Source organism: Silene latifolia, chromosome 6, assembly GCF_048544455.1.
Source record: "Silene latifolia isolate original U9 population chromosome 6, ASM4854445v1, whole genome shotgun sequence".
NCBI classification, from domain to species: Eukaryota; Viridiplantae; Streptophyta; class Magnoliopsida; order Caryophyllales; family Caryophyllaceae; genus Silene; species Silene latifolia.
In genome coordinates, this window is record NC_133531.1 from 10,393,223 (window position 1) to 10,417,375 (window position 24,153).

The window sequence follows — 24,153 nt, forward strand, 5'->3', positions numbered from 1 at the left end:
CGAATGGGATGTACATGGAAAAGCTGATCCCATTTTCAAGAACCGGTTCCTCGACTATTTTGAGCCTGATTTCCATCTCTTCGCAACCCTTGACTTAACCAAAATCATCCAGAAATCAGGTAATTCATTCACTATATACATGAATATAATGTTGCGTGTTAATTTTCTACTCATTTGTTCTTTTTACCGTATTATGAAACCGACCATATCATTATAAATGGATGAGTACCGACGTTCTTTTTTCTCTTTTTTATTTTTTTTATTTTTCGGTTGTAGTTGGTAGTATACCCGTATATAGCTCAATATCAACCATACATTTTGAACCTTATAATTGTAAGTGTTGGAAATATAGTATCACTATAGGGGCGAAGATATAATTAGAGAATATTTGTTGTTGTGTCGCGGTATGGAGGCCATTGAATGAGAAACGAAATCGCCCCGACTACGGTACAAATCGATATAGGCATCGTCCCCCAAGGTCACACAACACTCCTAAAAGTTGTGTACTCAACCATTAGGAGTTGGAACTCATATGGTATGCTCAAAATTATCATAGAGAAGTAGTAGAGATATATGGAAGATGTATATTTCTCAAATGACTACACTTCTCTATTTATAGTGGTTAATTAACACCATAACCACAAAGTTAGTGGCCTAAACATGGAGTTAGTGGCTATAATCATGCAAGTAGTGGAGAAAGTGTAGAGATTCTCTTACGAGGAAAATGGAAGGCTTCTCTATGATGTAATGTATTTAGACAACATTACTAGCCTTTGCATTACTTCCAACAATCCCCCACTAATGCAAATGATAGACAAAATCCTGAGCATATTAATAAGGATTGATACTTAAGCATTAATATCTTTCGATTTGAATTAACACATAGTGAAATGGAATAATTCTTTCATCACCTAGAGAGTGAACGAATCTTGAACTCCTAGACTCCGGGGTAAATTCCAAACACATATCTCACCTTAAGTTCCAAACGAGTTCCGCGATACAATTCAACAAATTTATAGCCAAATGAACCTTGGGATTCTCACGAGTGCTCTAGAGAGATAGCCTAGTCTCTCATAGAAGGAGGCCAATCCTTCACACTCACGTAGGTGATTCCAACAAGTCTATCTCCATATAAACCAATCACGCATGAGCTATAGAATCATTAAGAGCTCTAAGGCTCAATCTCTCAACATAGCGGTGAATCCATCAGGTCCTTCACAATAAGACCACCCAAATAAAGGGATATAGATTCATTAAAAGCTCTAAGGCTCAACCTTTCAACATTGCGGTGAATCCATCAAGTCCTTCTCAATAGGACCACCCAAATAAAGGGATATAGATTCATTAAGAGAAATATCTCAACCTCCATCATTACGGTGATCTCATCAAGTCTGTCTCACAAGGACCACCCAATTTTGGGCTATAAGACCATTAAGAGCTATATGCTCAACCTTCCAAAATAGTGTACATGTCATAGGAATGGGATGTGTACACAAGTATGAGTTATCTATGGCTTCGTTAGAACACCCTTGCATAGCAAGTTCCGGTATCCACCACAAATTCCTCAACTAATAGGCTTTTGCCCCATTTCCCTCGACTATTCTAGGACTCCGTTCTTTCTTAGTCCATTAGCTTAAGTATGCTCCACTCAAATTTCACAAAGATAATAATTTGTGAGCATATTATTCTCAATCAACTTTCTCAAATCTCAAATCTGCATAAAATGTGTAAATCTGCAAGTCATTATACACATTATTAAGTTGATATTAGCATTATGCTACATATAAACATTAGGCAAAACTCCATGCCCCCACAATTAAGTAGTAGCTAATAATAGCTTCATAATCACCCTGCATCTTACCCAGCAAGATTAAGAGCAATATAATATGCTTACACAATAGACAAGGTTATAATAGTCTTCTTAATAGACTTAAAACATGATCACCATTAAAGGTGGAAATGTATAGTACTCACCATAGATCTCACCTTGTCGATCGTCATTACCTTTTGGTCGATCCAATATCTTTCTAGCAACATAATGCAATTCTTAATATTGCACCTTAGACACTTCACCAAATGTGAATGATAACTTTGGTAGTGAATACACAAACAAAATGTACATAAGCTACATTGAAGCAACTATAATTATACATATTAGACTTCTCACAATAGTCAAAACATGTTCTCTTATAACTCATTAGCATCATTGTTCTAATTAAATATAGAGCTCGTACTCTCATGTCGTTTAAAAGAACAAATAATCTTCTTTATTATTTTCTCTTTCTAATAAATTGACATAGAATAAAGCATACACGTAGTGTTTGTGATTTTGCACCCAAAATCATATTATTTACTAAAAGCTCTATATACATCATCATTCTTATATTAGAAAACAACAAATTTCGATAATTGTTTCACTTAAATTTACTCTTTGCAAATCAACAATATTTTACAAAAAGAATTTGACTTCTTACCAACATAAAATCAATCATCATAATCTCATATAGTGTGGTGTAAGCAAAATGAAACATAAATAATTGAACCTTACACAACCATTGTTTATTGACGTCATTATCCAACAAATTAATACTTCTAATTTTGGTTCAATTAGTCACGTATAAAACATGCGATTATCATTTTCTATACACCCCTACAATCAAAGATATACATACTCTTTACAAATTATAAGATATCAACTTTAAACTTGATGAATAAATTTATCAAATAAGTTGATTGTCTTCCCCAACGTGTTATCACGCCACAAATTAGTGACAAACATAATCGTTCAACACATTATTCATTCATTCATCATCTCAACTTTTAGATATCACATAATCATTGTCAAATTATGTTCTCCATAGTCTACTTTTATGAGGCTTTGACAAATAATCATTTCCATATTTTGTCACACATATCCAAGATACTATATCAATTTAAAACAAAATATTTAGCCCCCACATTTGGTTCATAACTCAAATATCAATTTTAGTTCATCTTATCACTACTACAGATACAAGCTATAATAATGGTCAAAAACCGTTGTTATATAAAAAAGCGGACGTTGTTAAAGCGTCCGTTGTTAAAGGTTTTAACAACGGTTGGTTTTTCTAAGAAACCCGTTGTGAAAACTATTAACAACGGTTAAAAACCGTTGTCGTTACGAGACATTCGTTGTGGAAAGTGTGACTAATTTTTGGTGGAAAAGTTATAACAACGGTTACAATAGAAAAAAACCGTTGTTATAACTAAAGACAACGGTTTTTTTTTTAAATAACCGTTGTTGTTGATTTAAAAAAATATATATATATTACTAGATGCATGCATTATTTTATGCTTCCGATGCATGCATTATTACTGTCAAATCCCTGCATATGAAAGGACAATATATGGAATGAGCCAAATCCCTGCATATGAAAGGACAATATATGGAATGAGAAGGGTTATAAGATTTAAAGCAGGATATGCGGCACAACTTCTTAAACATATTAATTAAAAAAACAACTCAAACGACACATTACTAAGTATAAATTCATGCATTATCTCAATAACCATTCCATTATATCACTATCTCCACCCTAAACACTAAACCCTAAATCTTTAAAACCTAATAAACTCTAAACTTCCTTCAACAATGAATGATACCATTCCTTATACATGCATTATGACTGAGTACAACAAGAGTTTCATACGCCGGTTGCTGGATATCGAGATGAGGTACAGCAGCTATCTTGAGGAAGCTCGGATCGCACTCAAGGACACCAAAAAAATGGCTTGTTAGAGCCGCAGATAATGCAACTATATGACGAGGAGAGGATGAATATCATAGAAGAGAATGCATCTCTCTATGAACATTTAAGAATTGTATTTTTAGCAATGAAATAAGTTTATGTATTTATATATCAATTAATTAAGTTTATGCATTCCTCTCCATCATCTTCTTCTTTGTTTTATTTTATTTAATTTGTTTTACTAACGCAGAAAAACTAATTAAGCGAATAATAATTAGAGAAAGAACAATAATGATCGAGAAAAACACATGCAAATAAAATAATTAGAGAAAGAACAATAATGACGGAGATGACAAAACCTAAAATCATAAAGCGATAGATATTTACCTGATAATTAGAGAAAGAAAGAGACGATGACAACAACAGTGACGGAGATGATAAAGCGACGATGAGAAAGAGAGAAAGAGACGATGAGAAAGAGACGATGAGAAAGAGTGTGGGTTGTGTGTTTGTGTTTGTGTTTGTGTTTGTGTTTGTGTTTGTGGTTGTAGCTGATCTATGTGTTTGTGTGGTATATATTATGGAAAATATTGACAACGGTTTTTACACATAAACCCGTTGTCATTAGAGAATATATTAACAACGGGTCATTAGAAAACCGTTGTTAAAAAGTATTAACAACGGGTTTTAATATAACCGTTGTAATTACTTTTCACTAATTTTGCGCCAAATTATTAACAACGGTTATAATGTATTACAGAGTAAACTGTTGTTATTAGTTTTTATATTAACAACGGTTGTGCAAGTTTGACCCGTTGTTAAAACCAATAACAACGGTTAACAACACATAACCGTTGTAATTAAGTTTAGTAAAATTCGCGCCATCCATTCTACAACGTCTTATGGTGATTTTCGTCAATAAGCGTTGTTAAAGGGCCGTTGTGGTTGCCTGGATTTGTAGTAGTGCATAATCAAAACTAAAAAATCAATCCAAATGTGTGAAATATTTTGCTTCATAAACATATTATACACATAACAATATCTTGGTCACTCAATCATTCTTGCTACTTTGTCATTCAAAATCTTGGAACAATTTCATTCACATAATCTCGAAATCAATTACTAAAAGAGTAATTTTGCCAAGATTATAGACATATCATACCAAATAAAGTAGTAGTTTAAACATACGAATGATTAAGGCATATATAATTTGACCAAACCTTCATATTTATCATCATAAATATTTTAAAGGAAAGTCTCGAGAACATACCTTAACCACAAGAATGGAATTGAGCAATAAAATTATAGATAATACCATTCTTTTATAAGTCTTCCTAAAAACTTTCAGCATACTACCATGACATTGTTGTCCATTTTAAGGATGGTAGATGACCGAATCTGCTCACGGCTTCAACTAAAAAGTTGTAGCCCTTCTTCTTATCTTTCCAACGCCATCTTACACGCCTCAAACAAAGCTTTAGAGACCGAGTTATGGCCAAAATACAAACTGTTGTCTCACCCTCCGCGGCCTGATTCTTATACCCGAAGAACAATATTTTTGGCCAATAGAAATAATTCCAATGACAAAAATAATGAACACAACAACAATAATAGCGATAAAATTTCGTTTCTCAAATGTTGGAAATATAGTATCACTATAGGGGCGAAGATATAATTAGAGAATATTTGTTGTTGTGTCGTGGTATGGAGGCCACTGAATGAGAAACGAAATCGCCCCGACTACGGTACAAATCGATATAGGCGTCGTCCCCTAAGGTCACACAACACTCCTAAAAGTTGTGTAGTCAACCATTAGGAGTTGGAACTCATATGGTATGTTCAAAATTATCATAGAGAAGTAGTAGAGATATATGGAAGATGTATATTTCTCAAATGACTACACTTTTCTATTTATAGTGGTTAATTAACACCATAACCACAAAGTTAGTGGCCTAAACATGAAGTTAGTGGCTATAATCATGCAAGTAGTGGAGAAAGTGTAGAGATTCTCTTACGAGGAAAATAGAAGGCTTCTCTATGATGTAATGTATTTAGACAACATTATTAGCTTTGCATTACTTCCAACACTAAGTACTGCTAAAATTACGCAAGATTAGCAATCTTAATTCTTACTATAACCTACCACAAACAATCTCGTCAATCACTATAAATATACGGTGTTGCTTTTTCACATACGCCTTTTACTCTTTCACATACTTTTTTTTCATAAATTTTCCATCTTCTACCCTTTTCCTAAATCTAAACAAATTAGGTTTTCTATATACCATTTTCCCTAAAATTAAAACCTAATTCTTCTAAAACTTGAACAATGGATTACAATTCTTCAAATTATTCAATTAATGAAGTAAATACTAATTTGTTTAGCAATTATTAAAAACTTGTTCATTGTTTATTAATTATTTTGTCTTAAAATTAGGGTTTATAATCACACTAAAAGTTCTTCAATTATGTTGATGGCGGAAGACATGGTGGTTTGTTTGATGGACTGTGGTGTTCGGGGCAAGGGCATGGTGGACGACGGTGGTCGGAGCAGGGATATGGTACAGGACGGTGGTGGTCGGAGCAGCTAGAGAAGGAGAGTGATAATGAGGGGGAAGGGGAGTGCACGGGAGGGGGAGTGTTGGGGAGGGGTTACTGGGTTACTGTTATTTGTTCATCAACACGTTTCTTTTTTCTTTTTTTCTTTTTTTTTTTCAAAATCATTATTGATTATTTTTAATTTTAGTTTTACTTTGGGTTTCCGGCGAGGTGTTGGTTAATGGAGGTGTGTGGTGGTTAATGGAGATAGATGGTGGTAATTTAATGGTGAAGGGGGTTTATGAAAGGGAGAATTTTTTTTGAATGGGTAAAAGGAGAAAGAAATGAGAAGGGTAACATTGTAAACTACGTATGTGAAAGAGTAAAAGGCGTATGTAAAAGAGCAATACCCTAAATATATGCTACGTCATTAATGTATGTAACTTGGTCGAGCAATTTGTTTGAGAAAATCATGGTTGTAAATCTGTTGTTATTTATGGATTGAACAATTCTATATTATTTGTTGTCAGGTATAATAGACTTGTTGATTCTTCAATTATTTTAATCATATCGATCACTGCTAACATGTAGGAAAACCCAACACGGTCCAAGGCATGAACCAAGCACTAGCTGCCTTCGGAAGAACAAGGCCCTACCTGCTTTGTTCAAAAGACGGCAACATTCTAATGTTGAACCAACCACTTTCTTCAATTATTTTAATCGTATGAACTTATCAGCTTCACCAAGGGTTGTCACCGATGATTGAAAATAAACAGGCTGAATACCATGATTAATAAGCCAAAGGTAACCATCATGCCGGCCTCTTAAGATCAAAATTTTAACATTTCCTCGTATTTAATCTTTAAAGAAACACTAAAGAAATATAGGAATCGTCACAATTGATTGATATATCAATGTTGTTGTTTCCTTACATAATTGATTCTACATTAGTTTGAAGCTCGGTAACAAGCGAACACCCTTTCTCCTAACTTCACGGAGGATATATCGACCATCATTTTCTTGACCGGAAGCTTCTTCTTGGTCGTCATTTTTCCTATTACGTTCATAGTATAGAGATATCAAATTCTTGATGGAGACCAGACTCTCCACATAGCCTCTTGAACCATCCCCGAGTTCCCCCTTGCGTCGAGTATGCTTGAGTTGCTGTGTGTCAAGGTCGTAATGGAATACTTCTTTTGTTTCTGCTTTCTGTATTGCAACAAGTAGTTCATGCTCGTTCAACCAAAAGTTAATCGGCCGCATAGGTTCGTGATCAGGAAATTTAACCGCCAACTCTTTGCTCCAAATCCAATCTTTGAGTACCCAGACGTCGATAAACCGGCCATTGAAATCCCCTCTTTTCGGAAAACAGCTGAGGCAAGCTTGCCATCTTGTCGACGATAACAATTGATGTTCATAAGTTCCAGGGAGATGACATATCGGCATAGGCAACTCCTTCAAAACATCCTCCACCACGTCGAACGATACGATGATGTTGGTCTTATTAATGTTTTCATATGCCAGCCAATTGCACATTCTACCATTTGCACCTAATGCCACAGCTTCTGCTATTAAACTGAAATTGCATCGAGAATCACTAACTTGCACAGTTCGCCAATGTCCACGGCGTAAAGAGTATACATCCACTCTGCAAGGGTAGTTCCTATTACAGTAGTAGGGGTATGCGACAACCTTGTAGTCATTATTAATCGGGTCAAACCCAAGCGCCTTCATATTGTACATACTTGGGCATTGTGGCAGCAACAACACCTCTTCAATTGCTGGGTTACACAACAAGACCTCACCCTCCAAACATAAATAAAAGCAAATGATGCCATGACATGAATTAGACACTTCTATTGGAACATCAGGCACACATACAAACTTCTTCAGAAAACGGAAGGTTTTTGCTTCATTAAAAGCGTACAAACATGGTTTATTAGATCTTTGTACGTCAAACATAAAATCAGCATTATCCAACACTCTAGAGGATGAAGTAATTCGAGTAAGATAATTCTTCATGGCAAATGGATGGTCGTTCCTGATAAGACGCAACCATAATTTGCACACAATGGTGAAGCGTAACACAAAATCTCCGAAACCAACTCTTGTGGAATACTAGTGGGGCCTCCGCATTCATCTCCCATGTCTCTTCTGTTGAATATTCAAAATTTAATTAAAAGCTTCAGAAATTTTTTCGTTTCATCAAAGAAATCTTTCATAATAAAAGTATACAAAATATTACAGAGTATTATTGAGTAAACTAGATCAAATTGAACACAGTGTAATTAGAGCTGCCTTTTTTTCAATTGACCTCCAAATTTCGTTGGTATTGTTATTGTATTGGTATCACATACTCCTCCATACAAGATACTCAACCCGTCCCGATTATTTATTAACTTTGCTTTTTGTATTAAGCACAAAGACGACAAGATAAACATTTTTTATTATAATTAATTAATGTAGGACCAGATAAACAAATGATCGGGACGAAGAATAACAAATAAACAACATAAATAATACGGATCAATTCATTCTTTAAATTTGAATCAAGGCGATGATTGTTAATCCCAAAATCAATTATAAGTGTTGAACAAATTAACAAAGCGAGGAGGTGAATAACAATAACATACCTTCTATTGTATCCACCGTTATCCACACGTACAAGATCTCAGCAGCGATTACTCCAGAAGAAAAACCCCCTTTTTTCTCTCTTATCAATTGTCAATTTGTCATATCCCATTTTATATCTCATCGCCTCTTCTAATGACACATTAGCATTTTGATGTATAATATTACCATTTTTATTATTTCGAGTGTGATATGTCAAGATCTTAGGAGAATGGGACACAAGATGGAACATAAAAGTGGGACAGGTGATCTCTACTGCATTAATATTATACTATAAATACTAATATTTTGATTTTGTACCAAAAAAAAACAAACACAATCTTGCGTTTGGTTATTAAGGACTCGGTAAAATACGGGTTGAGTCAATTTCGGGTTTATATGGGTCTGATTTATACGGTTTTGGGATGGAATTCGGGTTAAAAACGGGTCTAATTAGCGTATTTTTGCAAATGTTTATTTTCTTTAATTTTAATTATAAACATATTTATTCTTAATTTTTATAATTATTTAGCATATTTCAGAATAAAATGTTGATAGTATAAAAAATAAATTTTCAAGTACCTATTTAAAATGTAATTTATTCTTGCACTAAAATACCGTGTACAACTTATTTATTCCAAGAGCCTATGCAACAACGAACCTTTGTAAAACGTGAAAGTGGTAATTAACCCTCATAACTTTAGCCAATTGTAAGATTAAGCTCCATAATTTACAAATGTAGTTATTAGTCTCCATAACTTTGGCAAAAAGTGAAATCTAACTCAATTTCTCTTTTCAACTTAAATCATATCATTAAATCATTTTATATATAAGTTCATTGTACACTAAATAGTTATTAACATTTTAAAAGTATTTATTTAAATTATTAACATAATTTTTAGAATATTTTTAATATTTTCTACTAATTTTATTATAATCCACCTACATATGAGAGTACGTTTACAAGTTTTCAATTTTATTTAATTCATTCAAATATTTGTTTCCAACAATGTGTAACAAATTACATACACAATTTTAAATTTTTAATAAGTTTTATTGTATACTTATAAATTGTATTGATGAATGAAATTCAATTTTTTAGTGTAATTTTGCTTGAAAATAAAAAATTAAGTTAAATTTCACTTTTTATCAAAATTATATGGCCAAATTACTCTCACACCTAAGCTAATACTGTATAACATTCTATCTTATAGATGGCTTTTTAGTGTAAAGGATTACCGTCAAATATCTATTGATGCCCTGGATGAATTTCTTGGGAAGTAATTTGACCCGAATTGGTCTGACCCGACCCATTTATCAGGCGTAAATTTGACCCAAAATGAAAATAAATATTTATTGATGGAGACAAGGAGAATATTATTTTATACCTTTTCTATTCACAACATGCTTTAAACCATTTTTTTGGGCGTTGCATATATTCTAGGAATCTCAAAATTAATTGTGGAAGATGATAACTTATGTGTTATTATCTCGATTCGAGATACTTGGCAAATTCCGTGGAAAATTTCTAGCATTATCAAGGATGTGAAATTAGACCTTCATTTTTTAAACATTGCTTTTGTTCCGGGTGTAATTCCAGAGCAAGTATCGTTACCACCCGTGGCTTGTAGAATAATGTCTTTGGTTGAACCCTTCTCGCTCCTATCGCCTCTCTCGGCCTTTCCTGCAACAATGAACGAACTGAGGGCTTGGCTTTGTGCCAAGCGTACCCACTCCGACGCCCAAGTCAGTGAACTTAGAGGTATAAGTTGTATACTAATTGGCTAGGAATGTATTGTAGAGAGATAAGGGAGATATTACCAGATGAATAGTGTATTTTAGGTTAAGTTGTGGGATCCTTTCCTCAATGAAGGTTGAGGAGTATTTATAGGCTTTCACCATTTGTCGCGTAGTGGCCAAGTGGCCAAGTGGCTTATTAGGTGGAAAGACCGTTCTACCCTCGGCCGATGGACCTACGGCAGCCGTCGAGGGTCTTGGATGTGAGTACGCGGACATGTGTCCCCCGGCGAGCCGGCTGTCGGCCGAGACCTTGGCTATCAGCCGATGGGCTGCATCGGCTAAGCGATCTAAGCCGTTGACTTCTTTGTGGATATCCTTGACCTTGCTCGGTGTGTTGACTTGGTCGGCGGTGCGAATATGCCCCATCAATTTGCCCCAGCGTAGTCTATGCCGTGGTATGGGCTCCGATGCATCTTGAGCATATATTCGCACTAAGTAAATTTCGCAAATTTTTCTCAGTATCGGCGTCTTCTTGTGTATCGGCGTGGCTTTTTGTTATTCCGTACCATATACCATATCCCCCTCCACATGGGTGCGTGAAGGGTAACCGATGTGGAAAGGAACAAGACATTGGCCGAGACCAGGGTGAGAGTCCGGTTGAATTTGATTGCCCCGCCGTGCTTCCTGGCTTGGTTTGTCGGAAGCCGTGGAGACTAGATACCTAGGAATTTGTTTGAGGGAGATGAACAGTCGAAGAGATGTGAATAGGCGTGTTGAAGACGTTTGGTCACTGTTGCATTGATTGACATTCAACTGTTGCGACGATTGACATTCCGCGGTTGCATGCTTGACACGTGTGTGTTCGCTGATTGGTTGACGCTTCATGGGCTGTGCCCTGATTGGTCCTTCTTCATGGGCTTTTCTCTATAAATAGGGTAGTTATTCCGTGATTTTGGCCTCCATTTTATTTTCGAAAATTTTTCTCTAAAATCTTCATCTCTCCAAACTTTCAAGGGTTTTCTTCTTCTTAATCTCCGGAGTATTTGATCCGGCGAGTGTTTTTCTTTAAGGTAAACAAGCAAACTCTTTATTTTCCTTGCTAATAATTTGTTGTGAACCATGTCTTCTGCGATCTTTGGGCCTAGTAAACTGCGTCGGGGGGTCCTAGGTCTCCTTCTCTCTGAAGTTGATCCTCAAATTCGGAGGAATGGAGGATTCGACTCTTTTGGTGATCTTGGTGATGATTTTGGTGATGATATGGAAAGGTCTCGTCCTAGTGAGGGGAGACAAGATGCGTCATGGATCACGGCTATGTCCGTAAGATCCGCCTTGATCGTGCTTGGTCCCGTAAGCTTGCCGTTGTTCGGCGGGAAACTTTTCGAGGATCATTTTTTCTTTGGTAGGGGATACGAAATTGTTATCCCTGGGGAGGGTCAGGTCAGTATCTTTGCCCTCCGCCGGCCATCTTGGCGTGTACTGCGGCATTTGGAGTACGGGCTCCGGTTTTTTTGAATGGGTACGTTGTGGCCATAATTAGAGCCATGAACGTTCTTTGTTGCCCAACCGCACCCTGGCCATGAGGACCATAATTGGTTTCGTCTCGGCTTTGTCTTTTTAAGGGAGAGGCTCGACGGTGGATTTATTCCGCCGTCTTCATCATCTCAAACCGTCACTCCCTGGCCGCGTTGGATGGTACAGCGTACAAACCGAAGCGGGGGTTACGTCTCTGTTGACAAACTCTCTTCTTACAAGGGTGGCGGGGTCGGTGGGTGTATGTTAAAGTGCCGAATGACTATCCATTTTGCCCGTTCCTTCCAAAGATCAGGTTAATTTGCGGTGTGAGACTAGGGCGGAGCATGACAGATGGGTCACTCGGAAGCGTCTTAAAATGGATGCTAGCGGGGTCCTTCGAAGGAGGATGAGAAGGCGGCCATGAGGCTCTTTGAGGTGGACAAGGGTGGGGTGCCGAAAAGATGGATTCCCCGACGCGAGATCATTCTTCGAGGATGAGCCGCTTTGCTATGTCGCCTCATACCGGCCCTAGCACGGGGTGAGTGGGGTCGGTGTGAGGCCCACCGCCGCTCTTGATGTTTCTTTATTTTCGAATCTCGATTCATTTCTTCTTCTTGACTCTTGCTTTGTTTCTTTTGTAGACCACTTTGGACCAGGACCTATCGAGGATCTTCTTCGGAGAATGGGGCTGCACAAAGATAAAACCGTCGCTAACCTGCATCCCAAGGCTTGACCCGATGACCGCAGGTGTCGCCGAATGATCTTATGGAACAGCGGCTAAAGGTCTTGAGCAAGGAGGAGGCGCAGGCGAGGGTTGTTAGCGGTGTGGTGCGTCGGACGCGGAAAACAACGCCTTCGGCGGCGCGGCGTCGACACCGGTTCCACCTCCCATCCCCTCCCCTAAGAAGGTGGAGGTTGTTGAAATTCCCGATGAGGGGGACTACGATGCGGAGGGATCTCCTCTTATCTGTAGGAGGAAGAGAACAGCTTCTACCGCGGGCAAGGAAGTGCCTCCTCCGGCCAAGAAGCCCAAACATGGTACCTATCTGGCTTGTGGCCTAAATTTAGCCGAACCATTAGGTGTTTCTGATAAGTCGGTGTTGATACTGATGTTTCAATTGAATTCCTGCAGATCAGCCGCAATCGGCTATTGCTCACGTTGGGCAGCAGGCGGTGGGGTCCCTCGCACAGGTTGGTGATCAAGGCACCCACCGTCAACCCTTCATCCCGAGAAGGCTTTTGTCTCCCGGCCCGCGAGGCTAGTGGCCAAATTGCCACCATCGTCCCTTCATCCCAGAAGGCTTCCGTCTCCGAGCTTATAGAGGAGGGCACGAAGCTTATTAGGGAGCTGGCGAGGTGGAACGTGGCTACCGCTGCTCGTCTCAGGGAGCAAGAGAAGGCCGTGGCTCGGGCTGTTCATGAGCGTAATGCCACTAAGCAGGTGGCTGCAGCGGCGAAGTTGGGTCTCCTTAATGAACAGAGGCTTAGGGTAGAAGCTGAGAAAACGCTCTTGGCCGAGAGAAAACTTAGGGAGGACGCTGAAAAGGAGGTCCTTGCTGAGAGGGCTAAAGCCGAGACTGCGGCTGCCGAAGCTGCGGGCTGGCGAGGAAATGTGAGCTCGCTCGGGGGCGCGCCGACCTCTACCTTAAGCGAGAGGAACGAGTCCGGGACTGTTTAAGGCTCGGGCGGAGGTGGTTCGGGCGGAGATGCCGTCATCAAGCGAGAAAGAGGCGGACATCGAGATCGCAAACCGACATGCTTCCCAAACCGTGCGCCAAGTTAGGGATTTGGCCGAAGATGCTAGGGAAGTTATCGGGGAGCTTTTCCCTCTTGATGGTTCCTTCCGTGGGGCGGGTTCGACGCGTTGCTTGATGACAAGCTCGAGGCTAAGGAGAAAGCCGCGGTGGAGGAGGCCAAGGAGGCGGTGAAGGCAAAGACGGAGAGGAGGCGGCTGGCGAGAAAGCGACTCTTCTTGCCGAGAGGGCTCGGGTGGCTAAGGAAGAAGCCGAAAGGATGAGGGCGGTGAGGCCGAAGCCGAGGCCGAGGCCGCTAGAATATTTCTTTGGGTTGCCCGTAGAAGAGGATGCGGCTTGATGAGAACAAGTTTACAGCAGTCTGTTTGACTCCTCACATGTTACCATGTGTTGCTTGGTGAGAACAAGTTTCTGAGCAGATCTGCTTGCATTGTCCGGGGGGCGATTACTCGGCCCTTCCTCCCGTTATCTCTTTGTACGTGAACATAATAGTAGTTTTTGTCTTCTTTTTGTACAACCTCGGTAGGTTGTGTTTCGGCTTATCCCTATGGGGACGGCCGTCGTCCGTATTCTTTTCACTTGTAATTTGTAACTTTTCTAATAATGGTTCGTTTCTTTCGCCTTCGGCTTGGCCGAGGTCTTTATCTCATCTTTGTCAGAATTGTCTTCCTGTATTCCTAATTGAGCGCCCCTTTTGTTTCCGCCTCGGCTTGGCCGTGGCCGTTTTAGAGTGCGTATCTCAACTGTGTTTCAACGCTTCCAAGACACTTCGTCTGTTTTTGCGAGTGTAGTGTGCGATGGCCAATTCTTGTCATGGTATCCGCCTTACGAGGGTGATTCTTTGCTCTTGTCGGATTGACGGTGTGAGCGGCAACTTGGTTTCTTGACGAGAGAATGCCGCTCTTGTCGGTATGACAGTGTGAGCGCGTCTGTTTCTTGATAGCGTGTTACGTGGCGTCTACCACTTGGGTAGCTGCGACGGCATCAAACCTCTTGGGGTGACTGCCGTGGCGTCTACTACTTGGGGTGACTGCGACGGCGCTAAGCTCTGGATGGAGACTGCCGCTCTTGTCGGTATGACAGTGTGAGCCGGCGTCCGTTTCTTGATAGCGTGTTACGTGGCGTCTACCACTTGGAGTGACTGCGACGGCATCAAACCTCTGGGGGTGACTGCCGTGGCGTCTACTACTTGGGGTGACTGCGACGGCGCTAAGCTCTGGATGGAGACTGCCGCTCTTGTCGGTATGACAGTGTGAGCCGGCGTCCGTTTCTTGATAGCGTGTTACGTGGCGTCTACCACTTGGGTGGCTGCGACGGCATCAAACCTCTTGGGGTGACTGCTAGTGGCGTCTACTACTTGGGGTGGCTGCGACGGCGCTAGGCTCTTGATGGAGCTGCCGCTCTTGTCGGTATGACGGTGTGAGCGGCGTACGTTTCTTGATAGCGTGTTACGTGGCGTCTACCACTTGGAGTGAGCTGCGACGGCATCAAACCTCTTGGGGTGTCGCTAGTGGCGTCTACTACTTGGGGTGCTGCGGACGGCGCTAGGCTCTTGATGGAGGCTGCCGCTCTTGTCGGTATGACAGTGTGGCGGCGTACTGTTTCTTGATAGCGTGTTACGTGGCGTCTACCACTTGGAGGAGCTGCGACGGCATCAAACCTCTTGGGGTGGCTAGTGGCGTCTACTACTTGGGGTGATCTGCGACGGCGCTAGGCTCTTGATGGAGGCCGCGCTCTTGTCGGTATGACGGTGTGAGCGGCGTCTGTTTCTCGATAAATAAGCGATGGGAAGAACTTTGCTTTGATGGAAGGCGTGGATGGTTTTTCACTAGGTAAAAACATGCGTTGGGGTGTCCACGACCATCTTGGACACCTCGTAGCTACATAAAATTTTACAAGACTACCAATGCCCTAACGGCCCATCACAGGTACATCCCTCAAATCAGCCACTAGTCGTATCCATGAGGTCGCCCCCCTGCTGTAAGGACGGGCTTTTTCCTTTTTCGGACTTCTTCGCCTCTTTGAGGGATTGCATGTTGCAACCTCGGGCAGCTATCTGGACGTTGACCACCTCATCCTTCTCGTCTTTGGAGACGAGCTTATGCGCTTCCCCCCGGTCCGAGACATACATCAGCGTTAGGGCCCGGATGGACATCACTGCGTCAGCCTCGCTCAGGGTGACTCGGCCTATGAGAACGTTGTAGGCGGACGAGCCGTCGATGACGACGAACTCAGCTAGGATGTTTTTAGCCGCGTTCTTCTCGCCGAACGTCACCGGGAGTTTAATTGATCCCAGCGGCACCGGCCGGCCCCAAGAGAAGCTGTATAGGGGGTTGGTGCAGGGGCTTAAGTCCTTGATCCTCAGGCCGAGGCCGAGAAAGCACTCTCTAAACATGATGTTCGTGTATGCACCTGTGTCAATCAGGCACCTCTTGACCAGGTGGTTGGATATGTCCAAATTGACTACAAGCGGGTCGCTGTGAGGGGCGATGACCCCTTCGTAGTCCTTTCTTCCGATAGTTATATCGGGGATGCTTGCAGAGGGGATCCTTGAGTTGGGCACAAAGTTGATGGCCTGATATAGCTCGTTTAGGTGCCGCTTGTGCCCATGAGCGGACCCTCCGTTTTCGTTGCCCCCGATGACAACATGAATCACGCCTATCCGCTCGAAGACGGACTTCCTATCTGAACTGCCGGCGTCAGTCTTTTGGCCTTTTGCAACGTACTTGCCGAGGCTTCCCTTTCGGATCAGCTCCTCTATGGCATTCTTCAGATGGCGGCAGTCGTTGGTTAAATGGCCGGTGTGGCCGTGGTACTCACAGTATTGGCTCGTGTCACCGTCGCTTTTTGGCTTGGGAGGTCTTTCCCACTTCTGGCCCTCGTTTTTGCTCAGGGCGAAGACTTCGGCGGCTGATACGACGAGAGGGGTTTTTTCACTATACCGCCTCTGGTGGTACGTTCCTGAATTCCACCCGGCGCCTGCCGAGTCTTGCTTCCGGTCGGATCTGTCCGACCGTGATCTGTTATTCTCACGGCGTCTACTGTCGGACCGCGAGCCTAAGTTGTCGCGGCGTCCTTCGTCCTGACTGTCCTGCCTGTGACCCTTCTTTCCTGATTGCTCGGCTTCGCGGGGATCTTCCCAGGTCTTGTGGTAGTCTTCTACCTTGATGGCTTGGTCGGCCAACTTTCTGGCGGCGTCCAGGCCCAGGCCTCCGCTCTTGATGAGCTCGTTTTTTAAGGCCCCCCTTGGGAGGCCCTTCATCAGTGCGAAGGCCGCCAGCTCGGGATTAATTTCTCGAATCTGCTGGACCTTTCCATCGAACCTTTTCACGTAGCTCCGGAGAGACTCGCCCCCTCTTGTCGATGGTCGGGAGGTCGGATGTCTCTACGGCCCTTCTCCTATTGCGAGAGTCTTGGGCTAGGAAAGCGCCCTTGGTCGGCGTAGTAGTACACCGAGCCATCGGGAAGCCCTTTGTACCGGCTCCGAGCCATCCCATGCAAAGTTGTTGGGAAAATTCGGCACCAGACCTCATCGGGCTGCTCCCATACCGACATGTAAGACTCGAAGGCCTCAGCGTGGTCGACTGGATCACCATCCCCTTGTATGACGGGGGTGGCGGCTTGAGCTTATTTGGCACAGGGACTTCTAGGACGTAGGCGTTAAGGGGCCGCGCGACCACGTCCGAACGACACGCGGCGATCGGCTCCTTGCGTCCCTAACCTCGGCTCCTCCCCGTAGCGGGAGGGGCTCCTTCTTCGGCTCGGACTTCTTCTCCAACTCTGCTGAGTCGGACTCCTCTGGCTCCTTCGGGGTGAGCCTCGTTCGTGCGGCGGGGACGCTGTCCTCCCACGAGTGCGGGAAGGACTTAGGTCTACCGCGCCCACTTTGGGCTCCCGGCGACTTGGCGGGTCGGCTTCTCCTAGTGCTCCGTTCAAGTTTCTCGGAGTCACGTTTTGGGCCCTGGTCTCCCGGACGTTTCGCTCTTGTCGGCGTGACGGTGTGAGCGGGCGTGTTACTAATTAGGTCTAGGAGCATTTTCGGCAGCTACGTCAACCACATGTCCCATGATGGTGACGATTGGTTTGGCGGCGGCGTGTCGGGTATTGATGGCATCCCGAACTCCGGTTGGATTACTCCACCGGTGGAGGGTGTATGACTCGAAGTGTTGAAAGTATCATCTTGGTAAAATGCGGTTTCGTCGATTCTGTTGCATCTTGTTGTTTAGACATTTTCTTAGCTTTTTGGGTGGGTTTTTTTTTTTTTTTTTTTTTTTTTTTTTTGGGAATGAATGTGACTAGCTTCTAGTGTCTCTCCCCACAGACGGCGCCAATTGTTCCGGGTGTAATTCCAGAGCAAGTATCGTTACCACCCGTGGCTTGTAGAATAATGTCTTTGGTTGAACCCTTCTCGCTCCTATCGCCTCTCTCGGCCTTTCCGCAACAATGAACAGGCGAGGGCTTGGCTTTGTGCCAAGCGTACCCGTACCCACTCCACGCCCAAGTCGGTGAACTTAGAGGTATAAGTTGTATACTAATTGGCTAGGAATGTATTGTAGAGAGATAAGGGAGATATTACCAGATGAATAGTGTATTTTAGGTTAAGTTGTGGGATCCTTTCCTCAATGAAGGTTGAGGAGTATTTATAGGCTTTCACCATTTGTCGCGTAGTGGCCAAGTGGCCAAGTGGCTTATTAGGTGGAAAGACCGTTCTACCCTCGGCCGATGGACCTACTACGGCAGCCGTCGGAGGGTCTTGGATGTGAGTACGCGGACATGTGTCCATTGTGGCGATGTCTGGCGAGACCTTGGCTATCAGTAGATCATTTGCATCGGCTAAGCGATCTAAGCGTTGACTTCTTTGTGGATATCCTTGACCTTGCTCAGTGTGTTGACTTGGTCAGCGGTGCAGAATATGCCCCATCAGCTTTCGTTAGAGCTGATCAAGTGTGGGCCGACCCGTTTGACCCAACCTGTTCGGCCCGCTAAAATAACGGGCTTGGAAAAGAAAAATAAAAAATTAAACGGGTAATGGATAAGAAAACTAGGCCCGCTAGAATAAATGGACGGGCTTGGACTAAGCAAAATTGCCCATGGGGGCCCGCTAGGCCCGCTATTAATAGTGACCTCATAAAAACCCTCAATCCTCGGACTTTCTCTGCTCATTTCATTTGCAATTTGTACACTCTAAACCAATTAGGTACCGCAAATGAAACTTATACCTTACGTATAAGTGAGAGATGTCAGTATTTACACTTGTCGTATAAAGATTCTCCGAGAATGGACATGCTAATGGGATTGTTGTATAAATATATTATCTTCAAGTATTTACACGGGAGTGTATGTAACCGCTAACATTGTCGCACAAATACCGAGGCAAAAATGAATTTTTGATGTTTGTAGGAGAACATTGCCAAACTTGTGTTTTTTTTCCAAAATCTAGTAAGCTTATCTTTTGAAAATTAGTACTCCGTATATTTTTTTTAAGGAGAAGCTTTTAATGACAATTCTTTAGATTTAGGGGATGTAGCGATAATAAACTCGTGTTTTAATATAATACTAATTTTTGTATTTTATTTTAGTCAGACCCGCAGGCCGGCCCGCTATCTTGAAGTGGGCGGGTATGGAAAATGAAAAATGGCCCGCTGAGCAGGCTCGGGCTATAAAATACGGCACGTCGGACACTTTTTTAATGGCTAGACCCGGCCCAAGCCCGCTTTTGATCAGCTCTAGCTTTCGTGAAACCAATAAGATTGCTGACTTCATGGCTTCAGTTGGACACTCATGTTCAACTCTTTCAAGGTGATTTGATAGCCGGTGGCTTCAACTTACCTCTCTCATTCGAAAGAATAAGATAGATTGGTCCTACCCTATAGGATCAACCTAATTTTCTTACCTACAAAAAAAAAAACGTAAAATTGTCCCAAATACTAATGCAAAAACCAAAACACCAAGTCCAGCAACCTCTAATTCGTATTCAGGATTCACCAATCCAAACCAAGCCAACCCTTAAATTTGGGGTGTCATCGTTCGTCAAGGTTCGTCGCATCTCTCTTTTCAATTTTCATCTAGTTTTTCCGTAATGAGTTTTGTATAGTTATACTCTGTATGTGCTTTCTGCATTTCCCGTGTTATCATTTTCTAATAAAATGGGTAGGGGGACAAGGTGGGGCACCCTCATGTGCTTCTCACTTTATGGCAAATGGGTATTTTGTGAGGGAAAATGGTATCCGTCTATATGTATAGACGGATAGTGTCCGTCTATAAGGAGAATTTGTGTTTTTCAATAGGTTTTGGTATAGACGGGTGGGGCGAACAGACGGGCCTCTAATAAAATGGGTAGGGGGACAAGGTGGGGCACCCCATGTGCTTCCCACTTTATGGCAAATGGGTATTTTGTGAGGGAAAATGGTATCCGTCTATAGATAGTGTCCGTCTATAATGAGAATTTGTGTTTTTTTGATATACGAATACGATACGGAATTAATTAAATTGGGTTTATTTCAATTGAAAACAGAAATTGTTGGGTGGATTGACACACAATTAATTAAGTAAATTTGCTTTAGAGACTATTAATTTTGGTGCCGTTATTGGGGAAATTGCTGGTGGTTCAATGGGTGATGAAAGCGGAGGACCCACTAATATCCCAGAAGAGTTGGTTTCAGAGATTTTGTGTTACCTTCCTGTTAAATCGTTGATACGCTTCACAATTGTGTGCAAATCATGGTTTCGTCTAATCAGGAATGACCATCAATTTGCCATGAAGAATTATCTTACTCGAACTACCTCATCGTCTAAAGTGTTGGACAATGTTGATTACATGTTTTCCTCTATTAGGAAATCTTATAGCCCGTGTTTGTACTCTTTCACCAAAGCTAATTCCTTCCGATTTTCAACCAAGTTCGAGTGTTTACCTGACCTATCAATAGGGATATCTAACTCCTGTCATGGCATTATTTGCTTTCATTTGTGGAGGGAGGAGGAGGAGATCTTATTGTGTAACCCGTTAATTCAAGAGATCGTCTTGCTGCCACCATGCCCAACAAAGACGACATATATGGGGAAAAGAGCACTTGGCTTTGACCCCATTCAAAATGACTACAAGGTTGTCACTATTCACTTCCCGAGTAAAGATAACTATCTTTGCACGGTGAACCTTTACTCTTTGCGCCATGGACATTGGCGAAACCTATATGTTAGTTGTTCTCCTCGATGCACTAACGGATTATATGGACAAGGCACTTCAAATGCAAATGGAAGAATTTGTAATTGGTTGTTTGATAAAGAAGTCGAGTTTGGAAAAACCAAGCTAACCTTGCTATCATTTGACATGGGAGAGGAGGTATTGAAGGAGTTTCCCATTCCAAAATGTGGACATGAAGACCCTCATAGTCATACCCACGATCATCAACTCTTATCCTCGACCAGATGGCAAGCTTGCCTTAGCTGTCTCCATCGTAGTAGAAATTTCCCTCGTGGGTTTATTGATGTATGGGTACTCAAAGATTGTATTTGGACCAAGGCAATTGTTGTTAACTTTCCGGACCATGACCGAATTGAACCATCGCACTTTTGGATAAATGACAACGAGTTATTTGTTAATATACAAAAGGAAAACATGAGAGAAGTGTTCCATTACGAGCTTGGCATCCAACAACTTAAGCGCACTGGAAGCAAGGGTTTTTTTTGCAGTAGGAGGGGTTATATGGAGAGCCTAATCTCATTGAAGCATTTCATGTCACCCCACCATGAATGTAAACATGCTGAAGATGACAAACAAAACACGGTTGAATATGTTTTGCGTGAAATTAGCAGAAAAGGTGTTCGCTGGTCTCGTAGCTTCAACTTGGTTCAGGTATCCAGATGATTGTCCAGATATCAACTTGCCCCTTGTATTTTGCCTGATGCCAATTTTTCATTTGAATAGGCATTCAAATGATTGTGTAGCGTCGGAGATTGTTTCAAGGAAGGTATACAGATTGGGTTTCTAAAGTTCAGTTATGAAGAAGTTCATACTTACATTTCCATTCAAAGTATTTGATCAAACTCCTTATGTATGGATTTTTTTAAAAAAAAATCCAGAACGTGGACCCATTTTTGGTAAATAGTTTGAAACCCACCCTATTTTGTTAAATAGTTTGGGTTTCAACCCCGTTTAACTATTTAAGCAAAAACTTCTACTTTGATTGACCAAGAACATATTGGTTTTGTCTCTAAGCGTTAAATTTTGATAATATTATGTTAGCTCGCGAATCAATGAACGTTTATTGTAGGAACAACTCTTCTCCAAGATGTATTTTTAAGGTTGATATCAAGAAAGCTTTTGATTCTTCTGTCTGCAGAAATTTTGGGGAGCTATGGTTAATGCTCTTATGGTAAGGAAATCCTCTTTCTCCATTTTGTTTGTCCGATAAATGGAAATCTTATGTCGCGTTTTCAGACATGCTAGGAAGTTTCCTCGTTTCATTTAATCGTCCAAAAATGCTCCGGGATTGATCACAGTCACCAAATTTTTGTTGATGTTTGTTTGTCTTTGCTACGGATGACCTTCTGTCTGTTTATGCCATTGTGACTTATTCTTGATGATATCCGCTTTGTTAGGCACTTTTCGTGTTAGATACATAAAGGAGTGATTAGGGGTACTGAGAAGTTTTTTGTAGGCCCTTTCTTTGGGGAATTTCTGAGGACGGAAGGAAAATGGTCTTTATAAAGCGGGTTATAGTCTGTAGTCCTCGTTTGAAGGCGGGTTTGGTATCAGGAAAATAGCTACTGTCTTTACATTCCGGCTGGAGAGAATGCAAGAATTTTTTAAGGCCATGCTGGTACTCTGAACTCAGGAGCAGCTACTTCATAAGATCAAATATGTTTACTGTTTTTGGATTTATACTTGTGTGCAAGGTTATTAGTGTAAATATGTTAATATTAGAATATATGACTACGAGATATTTACGATAACTAAAAGATATACAATCTAATAAAGGTTTTTAATCCGAGCTGGTGATTTTTGTCTTTCGTTTTAGTGTCAATTCATTTCTTTTTAAGTAGGTTCAATATATTCTTCTGTTTATTTCGTTATTTGGTCGTCGGAGCAAGGAGAACGGCAAGGACGAAAGTAGCGTGTCAAGCACCTTAATATGGCAAGCAACTTCTCGCTGTCTCAGACAGCAAGAAACTAAGAGCTCATCAAAAAAAAATGCGGAAATTATAACGTGGACCCATTTTTGGTAAATAATTTAAAACCGTCACTATTTTGTTAAATAGTTTGGGTTTCAACTTCATTTAAGCAAAAACTTCTCATTTTGAGGTGTTTTAGTCAATTGTATACTCCCTCTGTCCCGGTCAATTGTTGTCTTTTGGTTTTGGCACAAAGACCAAGGAAAGAAGAAGGGACCAATTACAAAATGACAAGTGGAACAAATTGAGTGTGAATGATCAAATTACTCATCAAATTCATTCTTAAAATAGAAAGGACAACAATTCACTGAGACACTCCAATATGGAAAAGGAAAACAAATGACCGGGACGGAGGGAGTACCTTTCTATTTTGGGAATGTCTTTTATGACCAATTTGGTCCACTTGTCATTCAATAATTGGTTCTCTTCTTTTTACTTTCCTTGGTCTTTATACCAAAACTAAACGTAAATAAATGACTATGACGAAAAGATATATTCAACTTTGGAAGTGATCATTTCTAGGTTGACTTATTATTAGGCTGGATTATTCTTTTTAAGTTAGATGGTAGATTGGTAGGTGAATGAATCTCAATTGAATCAATATTGAGCAAAATTATTGTCTACTCATAATTGGGTTTGAGTCACAACTAACGATTCGCCTCAAGCTGGATTTAGCTACGCAAATCTTACTGTATCCATTATTAATTTTCCATTAACCTTCAATCGATTTGGATTCACCAATATTTTAATTTCTAACAAGTTTTGAGCAATTCACAATACTCCGAAATTAAATCATCTTCTCCTTTTTCCAAATCTTTTTCTTATTCTCTTATATCAACTTTCTTGTCTTTGGAACTATACACCCATCTCGTAAGTCCAAATATTGACTAATGATCACCACTACTTTACTTTGTACCGCACGGTAACTCATTTTTTACTAGTACACTTTAATAAAATCGAAAATGTTGGAAGAGTGGCGTACTGGTATACTGAAGTGATCGAACCTGAGTCGTTCCGATCTTAACTCTCGCAAATCCAAACTTGAACCGATCAGAATTATCTGATCGGTACCTATCTTAATTGACTCGTTTGCCAGGTTT

At 41.3% G+C, this 24,153-nt stretch overlaps 2 protein-coding genes across 3 annotated transcripts; one reads left to right on the plus strand and one right to left on the minus strand.

The window, feature by feature from the left end:
* Positions 1–7,147: 7,147 nt before the first annotated feature.
* LOC141586285 (F-box protein CPR1-like) lies at positions 7,148–8,988 on the minus strand. Its single transcript, XM_074407459.1, has 2 exons — positions 8,900–8,988; positions 7,148–8,420 (listed from the first exon to the last, which is right to left on the minus strand). Exon 2 carries the CDS (start codon positions 8,286–8,288, stop codon positions 7,209–7,211), a length of 1,080 nt encoding a protein of 359 aa, XP_074263560.1. The 5' UTR covers positions 8,289–8,420; positions 8,900–8,988; the 3' UTR covers positions 7,148–7,208.
* Positions 8,989–19,680: 10,692 nt separating this feature from the next.
* Positions 19,681–22,213, plus strand: LOC141586286 (F-box/kelch-repeat protein At3g23880-like). Of its 2 annotated transcripts, XM_074407460.1 has the most exons (3): positions 19,723–19,917; positions 20,397–21,734; positions 21,807–22,213. In XM_074407460.1, exons 2-3 carry the CDS (start codon positions 20,493–20,495, stop codon positions 21,816–21,818), a joined length of 1,254 nt encoding a protein of 417 aa, XP_074263561.1. In that variant the 5' UTR covers positions 19,723–19,917; positions 20,397–20,492; the 3' UTR covers positions 21,819–22,213. The 2 variants fall into 2 exon arrangements, 1 of the variants encoding a protein (XP_074263561.1); XR_012519495.1 differs by having other exon boundaries at positions 19,681–19,917; positions 20,621–22,213.
* Positions 22,214–24,153: the final 1,940 nt, after the last annotated feature.

Excerpts from the sequence above, each read along its gene's own strand:
- LOC141586286 (XM_074407460.1), top strand. The coding sequence starts at position 20,493 with ATGGGTGATGAAAGCGGAGGACCCACTAATATCCCAGAAGAGTTGGTT.
- LOC141586285 (XM_074407459.1), bottom strand. The coding sequence starts at position 8,288 with ATGAAGAATTATCTTACTCGAATTACTTCATCCTCTAGAGTGTTGGAT.